At 39.0% G+C, this 19,728-nt stretch overlaps 2 protein-coding genes across 2 annotated transcripts; one reads left to right on the top strand and one right to left on the bottom strand.

Annotated features, from left to right (window-relative positions):
- The first annotated feature begins 1,171 nt into the window (after positions 1–1,171).
- LOC307123569 (uncharacterized protein) lies at positions 1,172–5,039 on the top strand. Its single transcript, XM_079812128.1, has 5 exons — positions 1,172–1,333; positions 3,423–3,521; positions 3,595–3,720; positions 3,802–3,879; positions 4,110–5,039. The coding sequence occupies exons 1-5, from the start codon at positions 1,301–1,303 to the stop codon at positions 4,200–4,202; spliced, it is 429 nt and encodes a 142-aa protein (XP_079668254.1). The 5' UTR covers positions 1,172–1,300; the 3' UTR covers positions 4,203–5,039.
- best2 (bestrophin 2) lies at positions 4,699–18,979 on the bottom strand. Its single transcript, XM_079812127.1, has 10 exons — positions 18,882–18,979; positions 16,357–16,562; positions 16,181–16,275; positions 13,703–13,936; positions 10,839–10,993; positions 10,636–10,713; positions 10,404–10,556; positions 10,135–10,215; positions 9,875–10,029; positions 4,699–6,521 (listed from the first exon to the last, which is right to left on the bottom strand). The coding sequence occupies exons 2-10, from the start codon at positions 16,506–16,508 to the stop codon at positions 5,786–5,788; spliced, it is 1,839 nt and encodes a 612-aa protein (XP_079668253.1). The 5' UTR covers positions 16,509–16,562; positions 18,882–18,979; the 3' UTR covers positions 4,699–5,785.
- Between the last annotated feature and the right edge of the window lie 749 nt (positions 18,980–19,728).

Genomic DNA, 19,728 nt, shown 5'->3' with positions numbered 1-19,728 from the left:
CACCCATATATATATATATATATATGCACCAAAAATGGTTCTTGGCTCGTAATCATAGGGGAACCTTTTTTAGTGCTATATAGCACCAATTTTGGTGCTTCAGTGGTTCTTCAGCGGCTATATAGCACCTTAGTCAAAGAACCGGTGAAGAACCACTGAAGAACTGCTGAAGAACCACTGAAGCACCAAAATTGGTGCTATATAGCACTAAAAAATTTTCCTCTATGATTACGAGCCAAGAACCATTTTTGGTGCCATATAGAACCTTTTTTTTTTAGAGTGTAGGGCAGGGAAGAATATATATATAAATATGGGAGAGTATGGATGCATGATATATCGGCCACCATATCTGTATCGGCCAATGTTTTTTAATTGTTACCGGTATCGACCCAGGAAAAAAAAAAGTGGTTGATATATTAAAGCCGATAAATAGTGGATTATTTCCTTCAGCTGAGACACTTCAGATGCGCACTGTTCACATGATGATGGTTTTGAATTGCTTGAAATATGATTGTAATCACTTTTACCCCTTTTCCACCAGAATGAAACAGGTGCTAGTTCAGGTTCGACTGACGAGCCTTCTAAGAACCGGTTTGCCTTTCCACAAGCTATAGAGCCACCACATAGTCTTACATCACTGTATACGTCTCATTTTTCTCAGCAACGCTAGTGAGACAGCGGGAAACACAAACACTGAAACACACCAGGCTTGTTCGAGATGCATCGGCGCTGCGCAGACCGATCCGCACATGATATCAAAACGCATGAGTGATTCAAAAGCATAAGCAGTCTGCTTGTGTAGTTAAAAGTGTGCTTGTGCTATTATTTATTTTTCAAATAAACAGCTTGGTTTGAATATTTGAGATTAAATGCAAGACATAAAGTGAGCTATTTTAGTTGTGCCTTAGGTCTCCAAATACTTTTTAGGGCTCCTGTATATATACTGTGCATCTGCTCACATGTAGAACTGTGAGAGGTCATAGATGCATGTTCTTCTGATGAACATCACTCACAATATTTCCCATACATGAAGTAAATCACTTGTTTCACATTCACCAGATGAAGAATGCGTTCAGTTTATCCACATTTGTTGTTGACCTGTCTGCTCTTAATTTAGTGCCTTTAAGTGCTACATCATTTCCTTTGCATGAATCTTTTTCACTGGTGGTGGTTTGAGCACTTAACACCTCTAGAAGAGCTGTGTGTTGGTGTGAAATTCATGAGGATAAAACATTCAGAGAATTTTTAAGAGCCGCTAGAACAAACACATCTATCCTAGTATCACCTGGAACTGATCGATATGCCGAAGATTGTCACGTCGGTTTCCACTGAAGTGAGTATGTCTTTCTGTCTGTACAAAAAGTTTGGATCCTCAAAAGATTTGACAGGTGTGATCATTATATATATATATATATATATATATATATATATATATATATATATATATATATATATATATATATATATATATATATATATATATATATATATTAGGGATGCCACAATTCTCAATATAATATAATATTGAACCGTTCGGTACGGCATTCACGGTTCAATACGCGCTTGTGAATTGCGGTTTTTTCGGTTTCGCATTTAATTAGGCTAATTATTTTTCTACAAATTCTATCATTTGCCTCCATCCCAATACTTAAGAACGCGACATAGATTCACATCACACGTTAGTGGTGGAGTTATACTCACGGAACACTATAGTTATTCACAATCACGAAAGTTCATTATTTGCATGCGTTTTAAAGCCTTGCCGGTTTCATTCGCGTGCACGGTTTAAACATGCGCTTTTCAGAGCGCGCGCAGCCTGTCAAACACGTGAATACTGAACTAAGTCGTCCTACTGCGTTAATACTGTCAAATACACACAAGGTTAACATAAACACAGTCGGTTATGTCTAAAGTGAAAGTAAAATCGCAATCGTGTCTGCATATTAGATGTGTAGAGGTCTTAAACTGACAGTAGCGCAGACAGTGAACACGCGGTCCTTAAAGGGACAGTTCACCTATAAAATTGTCATTATTTACTCACTCTAATATTGTTTCAAACCTGTATTCATTTCTCGATGACATAATTTTCAGTTTTGAGTGAAATATCCCTTTAATGTTAATACAACAACAAAAGACAGAGAAAATCACTCACTGCTCTTGACTGAAAAACTAATACAGTAGCTAAGAATCAATGTATATATTATAGTGAAGTCTATGTAGTGTTTTATTTTTACATTTATTCATTCAATTTCATACTTAAATGCTGCTGTACAGCTCTGAGCTGCCGGTGTAAATCTTCATATATATATTTATTTTATATTATACAATACACTAGGAATGTGTACAAGGGTTTTTTTTTTAAGTTTAAGTAAGGTTTTTCAATTCTTTTAAGTAAAATAAAGAAAGAGTATTGCAATAAAAAAATAGTATTTTTTCTCTTTAACCTCTTGTGGTTCCTGTCGCCTAAGAATAGAATAACAAAAAATGTATGTGACAAGCCATCAGAACCGAACCGAACCGAACCGAAAACCGTGGGTAAAAACCGAGGTATGTATTGAACCGTGGACTAACTGTATTGTTGCATCCCTAATATATATATATATATATCTCCATGTGGTCTCAATTAATATAGGCTAAAAACCTGCATGTATTATAATCATACAATGTGTCAAAAAAATGTTTAACCCTAAAATGGGCAATGTATCCTTGGGGATACAAACATTTGAGAGGCTGTGGAGAGAGGCAGGAAAAGTGTAGGTCTCATTTCTTGCCAATGCGTTACAACATATTAGCTAGATTTTTTAAATATTTATTCTCTAATAATTTAAACTAAAAATTGTTTTTAAAATTATGTTGAACAATAAGCGTAAGGCATATTTATGAATATATTATAGCCTACTGTATCATATTTAATACACAAATTACTAGGGCCTATAAATTATCAATATGACCAAAACTTTGCCGAAAAACCCGTTGTACACAATCTACTTCATGCCTTCTGTCTTCTGATTGGTAGTTCAGACTTTTGCTCATAAATCTTTAGTGATTTTTATGAAGTAAATGTAAGATAAACATTTATTGGACTAAAGCAAATTGGGTTTACTCATTTTAATGTTATAAATAAAAAATATTTTTACATTTTTTCATGTTACATTTTTTTTTTATTCGCTTTGGTACTATGTGCGTGCGTGCGTGCGTGCGTGCGTGCGTGCGTGCGTGCGTGCGTGCGTGTGTGTGTGTGTGAGTGAGTGAGTGAGTGAGTGATGTTACGAACGACAAGAAACCTTTCCTGGCTAACCAAAAACAAACCTTAAAAAAGAACGTTCTGGGAACCAAAAATTGTTAGCTGGCAACCTGTCTCCCATAATGCTCCCATAAAGCATATGTCTCTTTATTCAAATGCTTCCTTTTCTCGTTAACAGAAGGAAAATTGGTTGAGCAATGTAGAGCGCAAAGTTGTAGCAAGCCTTCGGGAGAATGCGCAAGAAACTTCACACATATGGATTAAAATTATGGACATGGTAAGACAGTCATGAATATCAGCTGCGTTCCTTCTAATAAATATATTACAATGTTCATTTTTACACATTTTAGCTGGAATGCTGTGGATACAATGGCTTCGATGACTTCACAAATTCCACCTCTGGGGAAAATTATTATCCCAAACAATGCTGCGGTCAAGATGCGGGAACGTGTGGAAAAACTGAAGCTGAGGGAAAGGTACTCTCTCATCATGACCAAAAAACACAGCAAAAAGATTACAAATATTATTTTCATGAAACTCCACAATTCTTGTTTTAGAAAGTTCCGGGCTGCATTCATCTGCTGTTGACTGCAAAAGTACCCCCTTTCTTGTTCTATTTGATTGGCTTTCTAGAGGTAATGTGTGACCCTTGACCGTCCCAAATTTTAGAAAACAGTTAGAAAGTGGGAAATTGAAATAGTCTTTTTCGTTTGTTTTCTGGATCAAGTTTTTAATCGGGCATCTCATGTTTTAGTATATAGCCTAGTCTACATCAGCATGGCTGAGTGTTTTAAAAGAGCATTGTACTCAAAACAGCTCTTGATGATTTATAATATTTATATTCAACTTCAACCCTGTTTTCCAGATTGCAGCCCTTTTCTTTTCCTTGAAAGTCTACAAGGATTGCTTGAAGGATCCGGTTACTGAAGTCTTAGTCGGTGTGAAAATGAATTCATGACATGGCTAGACCTTGAAAGGAGTATAACTGTTGAAAAATTGTATGTACGAGGGAGGGGTAGAGAGGGGGCGCGGCCCACAAACTCCTTGTGAGACTTGAAGCTGGCTTCTGCTGATGAAACTGTAAACTATTCTTCAGTAATTTTTCTTTCATTAATTGCACTCCTGACTCTTGGTCTTTATTCTTCACAACTGGTCTTGGGTCATGAACTGTTATCCACACTGAAGATAATCTGTGAATGAATTTTTATGAATGTGTGGAGGTTCTTTGTATATAAGTGCAAATGCAATAACTAAACAGTGCCCCCAGAAACTCAAACTCATTCTATTAACTCAAAAATTTGAGTTAATAGAATGAAGGAATTTGGTTTAATAAATAGAATCTTAAAATATTATTGTATCTGAACCACATAAATAAAATAAAAAATGTTGCGATAAATCATGAAAATAGCACAATTTCACTGCATTATCACAAATAAAACACAATTACTCAATATGCTTACAAAATCTTTTACTAATATTTGAATAAAGGGTAATGTCGATTCTCAAAAATGTTCATTGTATTAACTCAAATTTTTTATTTCAATGAACTCAAAATTTTAAGGCAACCAGGTAACTTACTTTTTAAATATTTTTTACAGTGTACTGAGAAAATGGTACACTGTAAAAAAAAATTGAATACTTCTTTTTTACAATGTGTAACAAATATATGTGCATAATGTGTCTTAATTTTTTTTAACTGGACAATATGATCCTATTACTATAAAGAACAGCTGTTCAACATTAATACTTTCCTTTGATAAAAATGATTAATAAACTTCAAAAACTGTTTTTATTCAATTATGAGTAACTTTATTATTAAGAGTCATTTCAATGCCTTTAGTAAGCCTACAGACCTTTCTGCTCCTGTACAGTATAAAAACTCATATGTGCTTACAGCATATTTTTATTTTCTGTTGTTTTTTTTACATTGCACTTTATTTTAATAAGCACCACCCATCTGCAATGCAGCCCACATATGGATTATTTCCAACACAGGAGCCGGACTTAGTGACTCGGCCCTGTAGTAATGGTACAGCAACTGTGGCGGCGGGACGTACGTCGGACGTCACCGACGAATTGGGATCCCTTTTGAAAACGCCACAGTTACTACCACTTCCAGCGCCCAGCGATGAGCCCCTCACACCCCGTCTGTTAGCGGGCAGGGAAATTAACGCAGGGAGAGTCAAAAAGCTGCTGTTCCGCAAGACCCATTCAGCTGACTTTATTGGATAACGCTGGGGAACGTGACCGACTGAAAGGGAACTATCTTTCTTATTTACCACATGTTGCTATTTTATGTAGACATTCACTCTATTTTCAAGAAACTAGAAAAACTAGATTCAGTGCCGATTATCATTTGTGTCACATGCTTACTTTATCACAGCATTCACTTTCAGAAGAATCCAAAAATAAAGTGAGAAAACAATCTGCCAAGAATAATAATCCAACAAAATTACATCCACACTTTCTGGTTGCACGTATCAATATGAAAGCGGTTGCTCAAATTTTTGACCTTCCTACTCGACCCTTTGACCTCTGACCCTACACTTGACTTTGACCATTAGACGGCGTCCATTGTGAATCTGCCAGCATCTGCTCTCTTTCTGAGTTCTCCGGAAATGCTGAGACTTCAAGCGATGGGACAGTCAGTAAAGACACTGCTGCCACTTTGCTATTGGGCGGATTTGGTTTTGGTGTCATGACCTTTGCTGGGTCTCGGATAGGCTGGAAGGAGTACAAGTCGGGTACAGAGCGGTTGGTGGTGTTTGAGGAACAGAAATGAGACTTGACTCGTCCCAGAGCGAGCGGACTCTTCCTCCCTGCTGACACCTGAGCTGTGGGAGGTGGGATTTTTGGCACTAGTGAGTGTTTCTCCACCATCTTCTCGTCTTCCTCTTCACCTCTTCCATCTTGCTGGTGGAATTCCACAACTGACAGCGGAGGACAGGTGCTGACGAGTCCTCCACAGCTGCAGATGGTGCTCTGTGTGGTGTCCAATCCAGACGGTAAGGAACCGGCCGTGCCCGCACTCCCCCCTGCGCTCTCCTCTTCCTCATCCTCTGCTTCGGAGAAGGAGGGATCCGGACTGATGGAGTGTGTCAAACGCTGCAGCTGGGCGGAAGTGCGGCGTAAGGCTCCGCCCATGAAGCCTGTGGGAGAGGGGGCGGAGCCGAGGAGCCGGTTGAAGAGGGCAAGGTTGTGATTCCGCGCCACAGATTCCTCCAGGTTCTCGGCAATCTCCTGCAGAGGCTGGAAATGCATCTCCTCTTTTGGAATTCTGGGGATTTGAAACGTCAACAAAAGTAGAACTTATTTGAAAAAAATGGACAGTTGTGTAATTTAACCAATGCCATAAATATATAAACCACCATTCAATTTCTTTTTTTAAATGTAAATTTTTCTGCAAACTATTCCTTTCAAAATCGTAGTTAATGAGTAGCATGAGTAGCAAATCATAAATGAGTAGCAGCTATATTTATGACTGTAATCCACCATGTTATCTTCTCACACAGCAATCCCAGTAAATTACCGTAAAATTACCAGAATGACATTACCGTAATTATCAGTCCCTCCAGAAAAACGCGATAATGCGATCGCGTGATTTAACGCATAATCAGCCAAAGTCCGCATATTCATGCGGGGGCCGCATTTTTTCAAATACGCCGCACTTTCGCCGCATAAATTGCCTATTTCCGCGTGCAAAATATGCGGGGCTATCATGATTTCATAATCCCTGCATTTTCGTTGCAAAAAAAGTCATATATATTAGCAGAAAGTTGAAAAATGTTCGTTTACTTCACACAAGAGCCGCCATTTCCACCTATTGCCATGGGAACGTTTTGAAGTGACATGATTACCCGACGCGAACGTCATCGAAAAGCTTCAAACCCCGTGGAGAAACCATAGATACCGGTGAAACCATGATGAAGCACAAAATCCCATTGGCCAACAAAAATAACAGCAAAAGAGCAAAGCAGTTTCCCTGTGTGCTGACTGATTTCAAAACACAGCATCATGAAGCTTTGAAGCGTTATGAATCAATGAGTCGATTCAGCGGTTTGAAGCGTTATGAATCAATGAGTTGATTCAGCGGTTTGAAGCGTTATGAATCAATGAGTCGATTCAGCGGGTTGGATCGCCAAAGTCACGTATTTCAGCAGTTTGACACGCGATCCGAATCATGAATCGACTCGATGATTCATAGCATCATGATGCTGTGTTTTGAAATCAGTCATCACTATATAAGTCGTTATTTAGTTTTTGGAGATTTAAATTTAGAGATGGACTTTGTAACGACGTCTTTAGTAGGCTACCTTTTATGGGTCTTGAGAGTGTACATTGGGCCAATGGAGGCCTTTCTGAGCCATCGGAATTCAACTAAAATATCTTAATTTGTGTCCAACAACATAAAGGGAAGTCATTAATGACAGAATTTTCATTTTTAGGTGAACTAACCCTTTAAGAGATTGCAATTTGTGCATTGGAAGCACTCAAATGTCTGTTTTGTATAGCGACATCTGTAAAACAGGAAGTTATTTATAAAAATTTTCAGAAGTTGTAGCATATTCCTTTTGTAAAGCTACAGAACTTGATTGACTAAATGTTTTGTAAATTTGAGCCATTATTAAGGTCTTCAATAAAACAAGATGAGAACTTAAATATTCCAGCACTTTCTGTGATGTAGTGCTTTTTTTCTCTTTCTCATCAAACCGCAGTTTTTGCAAGTTCCCGCAATTTTATCGCATAAAATTGCATAAATATCCCGCATTTTTCATCGCATTTTTTAAGAAAACGTGCCGCATAATCAAGGATTTTTGCCCGCAACAATCACAAAAAAAAAGCCGCATTTTTCTGGAAGGACTGAATTATACAAATATACTGTTCACACAAGCAATGCCGTTCTGGCTTTTTTACAAGTAAGAGACCATTCACCCATCAGCACCAAAATACCGGTAAATCCTGTGATGGCAGTCACATATGCTTCCCACGATCCTCTGCTTAGCATCCACGTTAGAATAACGTTCATGGGGGGAACTTTGGAATAATGTTCAAAGGGGAACATTGAAATAAAGTTTGGAGGGGAACGGTAGAATTTGGAAGACCCGAGTTCGAGTCCTGGCTCATGGACTTTTCCTGATACCGGCCCCCTCTCTTTCTCCTACTTTTATTCCTTCCCTTACCGACGAGGTGTGTGCTTCCCACAATCCTCTACTTAGTATCCTTGTTAGAATCGTTTTGGGGGCACGTTTGAACAACTTTCAGAGGGGAACTTTGGATTAACACTAGGAGGGGAACGTTGGATTAACGGTAGGAGGGGAACGTCAGGATAATATTCGGAGGGAAACGTTGAAATAATGCTCGGAGGGGAAAGTTGAAATAAAGTGTGGAGGGGAACAGTAGAATTTGGAAGAGCTGAGTTCGAGTACTGGCTCATGGACTTTTCCTGATACTGGCCCCCACTCTTTCTCCTACTTTTTTTCCTTCCCTTACCGACGAGGTGTGTGCTTCCCTCTGCTTAGCATCCACGTTAGAAAAACGTTAAGGGGGGAACGTTGGAATAATGTTCGGAGGGGAACGTTGGAATAAGTTTCAGAGGGGAACATTAGAATGGCGTTCGGGGGTTAACGTTAGAACAACGTCATGGGTGTGGGGGAACAGATTCCGACAGCTGGATTGTTTGACGTCGGATTCTGTTCCCCCTATTTTTTTAAACAATTAGGTTGTTATCCACATTAGAATAATGTTCGGTGGATAATGTTGTAATAATGTTTGGAGGGGAACGGTAGAATTTGGGAGACCCGAGTTCGAGTCCTGGCTCGTGGACTTTTCCTGATACCGGCCCCCTCTCTTTCTCCTTGTAATAATGTTTGGAGGGGAACGGTAGAATAACGTTTGGAGGGGAACGACATAATAACGTTCAGTGGTAAACATTAGAATAACATTTGGGGGAACTTTAAAATGCCGTTTGGAGGGGGACATTAGAATTTGGGAGACCCAAGTTTGAGTCCTGGCTCGTGGACTTTTGCCCTCTCTTTCTCCTACTTTTCTTCCTCCTCTTACCGACAAGGTTGGACAGCTTGGACAGACTTGAACAGCTGGATTGTTTACTGTCGGATTCTGTTCCGCCCATGTTTCTTACAAAATGAGGTTCTAATGTTTATCAAACTGATGCTGGTTAGTAGTGTCGATAGCCTTGTGGGCAGTGCGTAGACATATAGCACTGTTGCACTTCGGGAGACCTGAGTTGGAGTCCTGGCTCGTGGACTTTCCCTGATATCGTCTCCCTCTCTTTCTCCAACTTTTCTTCCTGTAAACAGAGCGGAGTAATCACATCTTCTCCATAAGAATTTTATGATTGGCAGACTTCTTACGTCAGCACGTTCTAACTTCGTGCTCATAGCGGTAATCTTCACACACAGCATCACACAGGAATTTACTGGTAATGTTACAACTTCCCTTACTTATAAATATCCAGAACCGATTTACCGGTATTTTGAAAATGTCCTGTTCACACATGATCTCTTATCGATAATTTACCAGTAAAGACTGTATGTTTGAAAGTCGTGATGAGGTGTACAGTAAACTGTCTGGTCTTAAAAGATGAGTGGATTTGTGTTGGTGAGCACTGACGCCATGTCGAAGGTGGAGCCTTGGAAAGAGGGTTTGCGCCGCACGAAGAGCGTAGCGGCTGTGTACGGCGGACGAGGATTCGAATCATTCCAGTAACGATCTCTCTCCATCAGGGGCAAATCTCCATACATCTCATCCACCGCCATCATAGACACCTTTTAAACACATACAGAGGAAAAAATTCTCAATAGTGACTGTGTGAAACGAATGAAAGACAAAAAGAATATATGATTTGATATATTGAAAACAGCAAGTAGCACCTGGAAGTTTCTATCTATCAACCAGTTGGACTCAAAGTCATCATCATCCTCTCCAAATGGATTTATGAGCTGCTCTGCCACCTGAGAAAAAATTAAACAATGAAACACAAATAGTAATGGCTAATACTTGTATTGAATAAATTAGCCATGGAAAGATACTTCTGGGTTCCTGTTTTATAGAGACATTTACATTTGTGGGCGGGTCATATATGAAAAGGGAGGGGCATCTAATTCATATTTAAATGATATTAGGGATTGTGATTCCTAACCTTCAACCAGCCAGCATAGAAAAAGAACTGCAGAAGGGTAAAGATGGGCACGTAAAGGTCAAGATCGTGACCTGGGTAACCCTGACCCGGGTCTAGAAACTGACGACCAATCAGACACACGAGGAAGAAACTGTACACTGCCAGAGTCACAACCTGCGATTAAAAAAAAGGATCAATTCATATTCCAGCCCATGCCATGAAACCCTTTCAGTCTCTTCTGATCTTATCTGACCTGTGTGTAGACCAATGGTATGCTGATCATGTCATAGTGAAAAAGCATACTGCACTTCCCTCTGAAATCGTTCAGCTCCTGCAAAAACAACACAGACGACAAATAGAATTATCTTTTAATTTCTCTAGGAATCAAATCTTTTGAATTAACTATAGTGTTCTTACAGTCAAGTAAAACCTGCAAGATCTGTTGAATGTAGTTACCTCCAATAGAAGTTTATAAGTATTATCATCTTTGATTCTGCCCTCGCAGCGGGCGACTGCGGCCAGGTTAGTGAACCACACACATGGGATCCAGTACTTATTATAGGGTGAGTGTAAACTCTCAAACTTCTTACGCTCTTCTCTTGTCATAAAACCTACAAACAGACACAAGTTATTCAATGTCAGGTTTATATGGAGGTCAGTTTCTGCCAGAGAATTAAAAAAGTAATTGTGATTCTTTTTAATCTCACACTTTTGACTTATTTTTTTTTACAATTCCCAGTTTATATCTGGCAGTTTTAGATTCTTGCAAATCAGATTTTTTCCCCCCCGCAGAAATGCAAGTTCCTAATTTATAACTGCCAATTTTGAGGAAATATCTTGTAATTCCGAAAAGAAAAAATAAATTGAGGGGGGAGGGGGTTGGGGGGTATATTAACTCATAAATCTGCCATTTTTACTCAGAATTCTGAGTTTATTTATCATAATTCTGGCTTTATTTCAGTTGTAAGTAAGGGGTGCCTAATTTGTGGACAAAAGGATCTGTCTGAATCACAAAATTCCTATTTCGTTCAGGATGAACTTAAAATTGCAAGAAATAAAGTCAGAATTATGATAAATAAACTCGTACATAAGTAAAAATGGCAGAATTGTGATACAATTGATACAGTTACTTTTTCTCAGCCTTCTAAATTAACATCTAAAATTATTTTATAATAATAATTTTTAAAAAAAATTCTCTGAATTTAAAGGGGTCATGAACTGGCTTTTTAAATTTTTTATACTGTTGTCTGAGGTCTACTTGTGATGTTCGCATGGTTTTTACATTCAAAAACATCATAATGAATAAGTAATAGGCTATTTTTTTGTTTTGAGGCTCTCTCAGGACACGCTCGGATTTAATGGGCGTTCCGCACTGAAGACTTGAAAGTAAACGCCCACGGCTAGGATTGGATAAGCTTTGCATATTTAATGTGCTTCGGCTCCCCCGTGAGTACGCCTGAGGCATTGTTTTGAAAGCCTGCGGGAAAACGGCAACCTGAATGATTCACCCACAGCGCTCGCAAAATGTCTTTATCAAACAAACACAAGGATTTACCTCTCATCCATCAGCAATTAATATGAATGTTATTTTATATTACTTGGCCCGCCCGATCGGTGGATACACGTGCTCGCCAAGTACGTTGCAGACAGCATGATCAAAACTTCCACGGTTGTATTTTTTCTTCAAATATCATATCAAGAGAGTGAACAACGCGCATCAAGAAAGGAATGTTATTTCACTATTTAAGATGATACGTTTTGGTAGCCCGTCTGGAAAACACATAGCCCCGGGACGCTGGGCTTTGCGAGCCCTGTGACAGCATGCTAAGTTATGTTCAGTTAGACATGTACACAATGTAACATTGTATTTGATCTGTAACAATGCAATACTATCACATATAAAAACATTTTTATTCACATTATTGTGTTGCTTCATTCATTCACGTAATCTCATCCTGTCTGCAAATCCAGTCTCTTGTTTACAAACGAATCCGTGGTGAAATGAACATACCTGCAATGTCTTCCCCACATGAGCTGGATACTTATTAAAAATAAAGTTCAACTACACATTTCCAATATTAGAATCTGAAGGAAGCTTATGCAGAGACTGTGTTCTTCCACAACCAGGCACAGCGTAATATCTTGCTATCTTCGGCATGTTTATTGCTCGGTAGCGCGATCCGTTTAGCTTCACGAGTCGGTGGGCGGGGCTACAGAAGCAGGCGTACATATTAATCTGTTGGGGCAGCGTTTCACCACACGATGACGTCAAGGGTCGACATATTCTGAGATTGAGCGTTTGCTGGGCCTGGTGTCAATAAAAGCTTTTCGTTGACTAACAAGGACGTTTTCAGCTCCGAAACTCACAGGATATTCTTATATCACGATGAACTTTTATATATCAAAGGCTCAAGGGAAAGTTGATTTCTCAATTCATCACCCCTTTAAATCTCTTTGTGGACGAAAGGATCTGTCTGATATCATAAAATGCATATTTAGTTCAGGATGAACTTAAAATTGCGAGAAATAAAGTCAGAACTGTGTGTCACAGCTTTAAACCTTTGTGTAATAACATCAAAAACAGTTCCTTCTATACCACTACTAACAATGAAGTGAGTCATGATCTGAAATTTAACAGATATACATACATTTTCCAAACTACTGGTCCAATGTTGCTACAGCATAATATCATACAGGTATAAATTCCTTTTTAAATGTGAATTAAATAGTTCACATGCTAGTTTCCATGGCAGAGTTCAAGATAAATCTTTTCATTCCCACTGGAGCAGCCAGTTTGCCAAGTCTCAAATGATTATTAAACGGCAAGCACAAACTATGCAAAGCCTTCCGGCGCATTCAGTGTCCGAATTCACTCACTCGTTTTCATTCACTCCCTCAAGTGGACTATATTAGTGGAGTAATGTAGCGAATAGTGAATGAGTGTTTAGGGGGCAACCCTTGTTATTATCATTGGTGTCTGAGAACTTTTTAATTAAAGTCACAGCAACTAGGCTACAAAAGTTCTGTGTAAAGGAATTGCTGAAAAGATGTTAAGTTTAATATCTTTTTCTGGCCATCTTAACAGTTTGTGCGCCTTGTGGTGATATGCGCCAACTTTTAAGTGATTCTTCTTCTCAGCCGTCAGACGACAGGCCGATGAGCTGAATAGTTGTAGGTTGCGCCACCTAGTGTGCAGGTGTAAAATAAATTCTCGGTCAGCGCCACCTATCATGCAGGTGTGAATTAGCAGAAGGCTAATTCTGGACGGTTGCCATAGTATAGGTGGTTACAAGTGTGTTAATGTTGTAAACTCACGTTACCTGCTTCAACTACGTGATCCATGGTAGGGAATCTCTTGAACACGGCTGTGCTGACGGAGCGCAGGATCAGGAGCGCGGACAGACTCGCGTAGCGCATCAGCGTGCGGCGCAGCATCCTGCCGTGCTCGTCCCCGCCCTGCACGCCGCCAGAGAGCGTGCACATGATCCTGTCCGGCAGCGGGATGGAGGTGTACTGATTCCACCAGCGATTCACTATTAATGTCACGTAAAACCCTGTGTAATATAAAGAGTTTTTTATGAATGCTTGTCATTTGCTAAAATCCCTTTCACTTATTGACATCATCCTCCAATGTTTTATGAGAAAACAACATAAACATTATTGATGAATTCTGTCAGTAAGACTATTTTTTGAGAAATTATTCATTTTATTCAGCAATAAATCACTAACCCTCTGGTGATTTTCGGTCCTTTCTGACCAAATATTTTTAGAAAAACATTGACGAAAAAAAGTTCTGTGGAAAGGAATTGCTGAAAAAAATGGGAATCAATCAAAGTTTCTCAAACAAACTTGAGTCTGTGCTCCAAAACATTCAAGATTTATGATCTCATTTAAGATTTATGATAGTTTAAGTTGGAAACTTAATTTTCAGGTCCATGCTCATACACTCACCTAAAGGATTATTAGGAACACATACTAATACTGTGTTTGACCCCCTTTCGCCTTCAGAACTGCCTTAATTCTACGTGGCATTGATAAAACAAGGTGCTGAAAGCATTCTTTAGAAATGTTGGCCCATATTGATAGGATAGCATCTTGCAGTTGATGGAGATTTGTGGGATGCACATCCAGGGCACGAAGCTCCCGTTCAACCACATCCCAAAGATGCTATATTGGGTTGAGATCTGGTGACTGTGGGGGCCATTTTAGTTCAGTGAACTCATTGTCATGTTCAAGAAACCAATTTGAAATGATTCGAGCTTTGTGACATGATGCATTATCCTGCTGGAAGTAGCCATCAGAGGATGGGCACATGGTGGTCATAAAGGGATGGACATGGTCAGAAACAATGCTCAGGTAGGCCGTGGCATTTAAACGATTCCCAATTGGCACTAAGGGGCCTAAAGTGTGCCAAGAAAACATCCCCCACACCATTACACCACCACCACCAGCCTGCACAGTGGTAACAAGGCATGATGGATCCATGTTCTCATTCTTTTTATGCCAAATTCTGACTCTACCATCTGAATGTCTCAACAGAAATGGAGACTCATCAGACCAGGCAACATTTTTCCAGTCTTCAACTGTCCAATTTTGGTGAGCTTGTGCAAATTGTAGCCTCTTTTTCCTATTTGTAGTGGAGATGAGTGGTACCCGGTGGGGTCTTCTGCTGTTGTAGCCCATCCGCCTCAAGGTTGTGCGTGTTGTGGCTTCACAAATGCTTTGCTGCATACCTCGGTTGTAACGAGTGCTTATTTCAGTCAAAGTTGCTCTTCTATCAGCTTGAATCAGTCTGCCCATTCTCCTCTGACCTCTAGCATCAACAAGGCATTTTCGCCCACAGGACTGCCGCATACTGGATGTTTTTCCCTTTTCACACCATTCTTTGTAAACCCTAGAAATGGTTGTGGATGAAAATCCCAGTAACTGAGCAGATTGTGAAATACTCAGACCGGCCCGTCTGGCACCAACAACCATGCCACGCTCAAAATTGCTTAAATCACCTTTCTTTCCCATTCTGACATTCAGTTTGGAGTTCAGGAGATTGTCTTGACCAGGACCACACCCCTAAATGCATTGAAGCAACTGCCATGTGATTGGTTGATTAGATAATTGCATAAATAAGAAATTGAACAGGTGTTCCTAATAATCCTTTAGGTGAGTGTATATGTATTATACTACTGCATAAATATAATTTAGTACCATAAAATCCCATAAAAAACTAAATATTAAATACAAAATTAAAATACAGTACAATAATTTCATTAAAAAAAAAATGATTTCATTTTTCCCCGACAAGCAGGTTAAATTGATCAAAAGTGACAGTAAAGGCTTTACACTATTACAAAGATTTCTATTTCAAATAAATGCTGTTCTTTTGAACGTTCTCAATCAAAAAATCCTGGGGGGAAAATGATCAATTATAATCATCATATTAGAATGATTTCTGAAGGATCATGTGACACTAAAGACTGGAGTAATGATGCTGAAAATTCAGCTTTGATCACAGGAATAAATTACACTTTAAAATATATTCACAGAGAAATAGATATTTCAACCTGCAATAATATTTCACAACATTACAGTTTTTACGGCATAAATAAATGTAGCTTTGGTGAGCATAAGAGACAAAAATATAAAAAAAATATTATTATTATATTATCAATCCCAAACTTTTGAACGGCAGTGTAAATTAAATCACAAGCATAAAATGTTATGATATTTATTCATCGGATGATCTTAAAACATTAAAACATTCAATACTGACTGAATTAAGTGGTTATACGGGAAGTGCGTACCTAATACGAAAGACATTGGGATGAGACTGGCATAGTGGTTGCAGTAAATGGAAAGCTTTTCAAAGTATCTCTTCTGACCATCCACAAGGAAGAATCTGCTGAAGAAAATGATGTAAATAAAATATGCCTCTCTTTCCAAGCATCAGATGAGGACATTAACACAAACACACACACACCTGTATGTGATGCTGATTGCTGTGTACATGGCGAAGAAAGCCAGGAACTCTTTGTACAGAACTTTATAGATGCTTCCCCTCCAGGCCAGCAGGAGTTTGGAGAAGCCGCAGAAGCGCGCATTGGCCACTCTAGCGGTGTAAGTGACGGTCATCACGCACCACTGACGCCCCGCACAAACGGGGCAGCGTACTGGAAAATAACAAGGCTTAAAGAGAAGATTAATGTCTCCAGAAGCACACCACAGTAAAGACAAGATCAGATTAGTTTAAAGGGTTAGTTCACCCTAAAATGAAAATGATCCCATGATTTACTCACCCTCAAGTCATCCCAGGTGTGTATGACTTTCCTATTTCAGCCGAACACAATCAAGTTATATTAAAAAAATATCCTGGCTCTTCAAAGCTTTATAATGGGGGTGAATGGTACCTTAGATTTTGAAGCCCAAAAAAGTGCATCCATCCATTATAAAAGTACTCCACACGGCTCCGGAGGGTTTAATAAAGGCCTTCTGAAGCGAAGCCAAGCGTTTTTGTGAGAAAAATATCCATATTTATAACTTTATAAACTATAATCACTGGCTTCCGTTAACAGATTTATGCATAGGCATTCTAAAATCAACAACAGAAAAACAGGGGGAAAAACAAGTGCCCACATAACTACAGCTACAATAATCTTCATAACCTTTAAGCTGATGAAAACGTGAAGTGATGGACTGAGCGACTCAGATGCAGCCGTTCTCATGACGGAAAAAACAAGGCATTCATTGGACAAAAACTCCCTAACTTCAATTGAGCTTGATTTTGGTAAAGTGTTCACAATAATGCAAGTATATGATCACATATAAAGCCACAATATCAAATTTGACATCACAGTGTTTAATTATGTATTTTTTCCACTTCCTTTAAAAGTAGCGGTGTGTTTTGGGGGTACGGTGTGAGCCTAAAATTTAAGCCCCGCAAAATTTTGGGGGGGCCTAAAATTAGTTTTTGCCTCTGTCTGTCACAATAAAAGGTAAATCCGGCCCTGCGTACGCCAGTCTAGTTCTGGCGGAAGAGTGACCTCTGACCTGTAGAGTGACCTTTGACCCGACGCATGACGTAGGATGTAGGCGTAGCGCAAGCGTAGGTGAGAGTAGACGCCTCTCTTGCGCTTCAAACAACAAACTCAAGCTCCTCCCACATTTCTCTTGAAAAATTCTCGTTTTAGATTTCTAATTCGTGATCAGTGTTTTGTTTTGCTTCCGTGTTCATCAATATGTCATGCGTCGGGTCAGAGGTCACTCTTCCACCGGAACTAGACTCGTGTACGGCCGTTACCGGAAGCCAGTGATTATAGTTTATAAATATGGATATTTTTCTCACACAAACGCTTCAGAAGGCCTTTATCAACCCCCCGGAGCCGTGTGGAATACTTTTATGATGATGGATGCACTTTTTTGGGCTTCAAAATCTCAACCCCCATTCACTGCCATCATAAAGCTGGGAAGAGCCAGGATATTTTTAAATATTACTCTGATTGTGTTCGGCTGAAAAAAGAAAGTTATATACACCTAGAATTACTTGAGGGAGAGTAAATCATGGGTCAATTTTCATTTTTGGGTGAACTAATCCCTTTTACTGCTATATATTTACATCCAAAAAATAATTATATTATTGTGTTGATCATGTTTTAATGCAAAAACTTGTGCTGCTATTGAGGTGGGATATGGGTAAGGTTAGGCACAGGTTTGGTGGTATGAGTAGCTTTAAGGCTGGGTTAAGGGAAAACTCCACAGCAGGTTTTTCCGCAGAATTGGACCCCCCCCCACCCCCCACCCCCCACCCCCCACACACACACACACACACACACACACACACACACACACGTTTTTGGGCGGGGTTTGAAGAGCAATTGGGCTGGGTTTGTTATGCAAACCTGGCAACATTGTAATTACATAAATGAATTAAGCTTTTATTACATGCAGGTATTGTTTAAAAATAAGTACAATGTAAGAACATGTATGTATGTAAAGCATTGTATCAAATGATTCATTTAAATGTTAGTTATTATATACATTTTATGTTTCAATAAAAATGTGCATATTTGCTAAAACAGCACAAAATAGGTTTCTACATAATATTATTTGGTATTCTTTTTGAGTTTTTATGCGTTTGGTTGAGGATCAGGATGTCAAGATGTGTCTGATATCCTGCTGTGGATCCCATGGGACAAGCGCTTTGTCATCTAAAACACAGAGGCAGGTAAATGTGGGTATAAACGCGACGTTCCCGGAAAAACATGCTGAACTGCCACAGGTGTTTATTTTTCCACGAGATTTCGCATGAGAAACAAACTCACAAGCATTTCTGCCACAGTCTGTTATTCAATTTCCAACACATTTACTTTTGTTTGTTTTTCCAATATTATATACTCAGTATTGCAATAAATGTATAACAATAAATAACAATAATAATAATTATAAAATGACTCTGTTCAAAAAACCTAATGTAAGAAAATGTCTAAATGAAACTATATGTGTTCTTACCTTTTCTCCTCAGCCTCAGAGGAGTGAAATAATTCACTGCATATTTTCACAAGATGTTCCAGAGGAGCTGAGTGTGTTTCTGTCGTTTCTTATGTTCTGACAGGAGCTTGAGGTCTCTGCATCGGGTCAAACGCACCTCCTCCATCAGGAGGTGGGACTTTAACTGAGGAATCATCTCTGCATCTCTCTCAGACTCACTGACGTCTACCGTTAAGATTATACAATATCCACAATGACACAAATAACATACAAACACAGTATTTCCTCTATGCAAGAACACTTTACAAACATGTAACTGTACAGTATGTGTGAATGTGCAGGCAAGAACGGGGCAGGTGGTCACACTCTATAACAACGTTTTGGGTCAAAAGTCTAATTGTGCAAATCGTCACCTTGGAATTATAAGGTTCTACACTCTAAAAATTGCTGGGTTAAAAACAACTCAAGTTAGGTTGAATATGGACAAACCCAGCAAATGGGTTGTTTTGGGTAAAAAAGAGGTTGGGTAATATGTTTGCTTAAAATGACCCAATTGCTGGGGTTGTCCATTTTCAACCCAGCATTTTTTTGTGTATCTGACATTTTGTGTCAAAATTGAGTTATTCACCTATCGTTATTCTGTGACAACTTATTTACATTATGTGATGTTTTTTTCTAAGGTTGTGTACATTTTGGGACTTTTTATTTAGAAACCAAAAAGGTTCTATCTACAGTCAAATGGAATGAAAAAACTTTGAAGCTCAATATTTCAGAACTGCTCAGAATGCAGATAGAACCTTATAATTGCAAAGTGGCGTCACGAGGTCTATTAGAAGTATTTTTCTATTAGAGAAAAAAAAAATAGTGT

Source organism: Gobio gobio, assembly GCF_949357685.1.
Source record: "Gobio gobio genome assembly, chromosome: 3".
NCBI lineage: Eukaryota > Metazoa > Chordata > Actinopteri > Cypriniformes > Gobionidae > Gobio > Gobio gobio.
The sequence above is the reverse complement of the archived record's forward strand: the minus strand, read 5'-3'. Positions and strand labels throughout refer to the sequence as shown.

Excerpts from the sequence above, each read along its gene's own strand:
- LOC307123569 (XM_079812128.1), top strand. The coding sequence starts at position 1,301 with ATGCCGAAGATTGTCACGTCGGTTTCCACTGAA. Across the intron at positions 3,522-3,594 it reads GGATTAAAATTATGGACATG|CTGGAATGCTGTGGATACAA; the intron begins GTAAGACAGTCA and ends TACACATTTTAG. Across the intron at positions 3,721-3,801 it reads AAACTGAAGCTGAGGGAAAG|AAAGTTCCGGGCTGCATTCA; the intron begins GTACTCTCTCAT and ends TTCTTGTTTTAG.
- best2 (XM_079812127.1), bottom strand. The coding sequence starts at position 16,508 with ATGACCGTCACTTACACCGCTAGAGTGGCCAATGCGCGCTTCTGCGGC. Across the intron at positions 10,030-10,134 it reads TGATAGATAGAAACTTCCAG|GTGTCTATGATGGCGGTGGA; the intron begins GTGCTACTTGCT and ends TGTGTTTAAAAG. Across the intron at positions 6,522-9,874 it reads GGCTCCACCTTCGACATGGC|AATTCCAAAAGAGGAGATGC; the intron begins GTCAGTGCTCAC and ends TCAAATCCCCAG.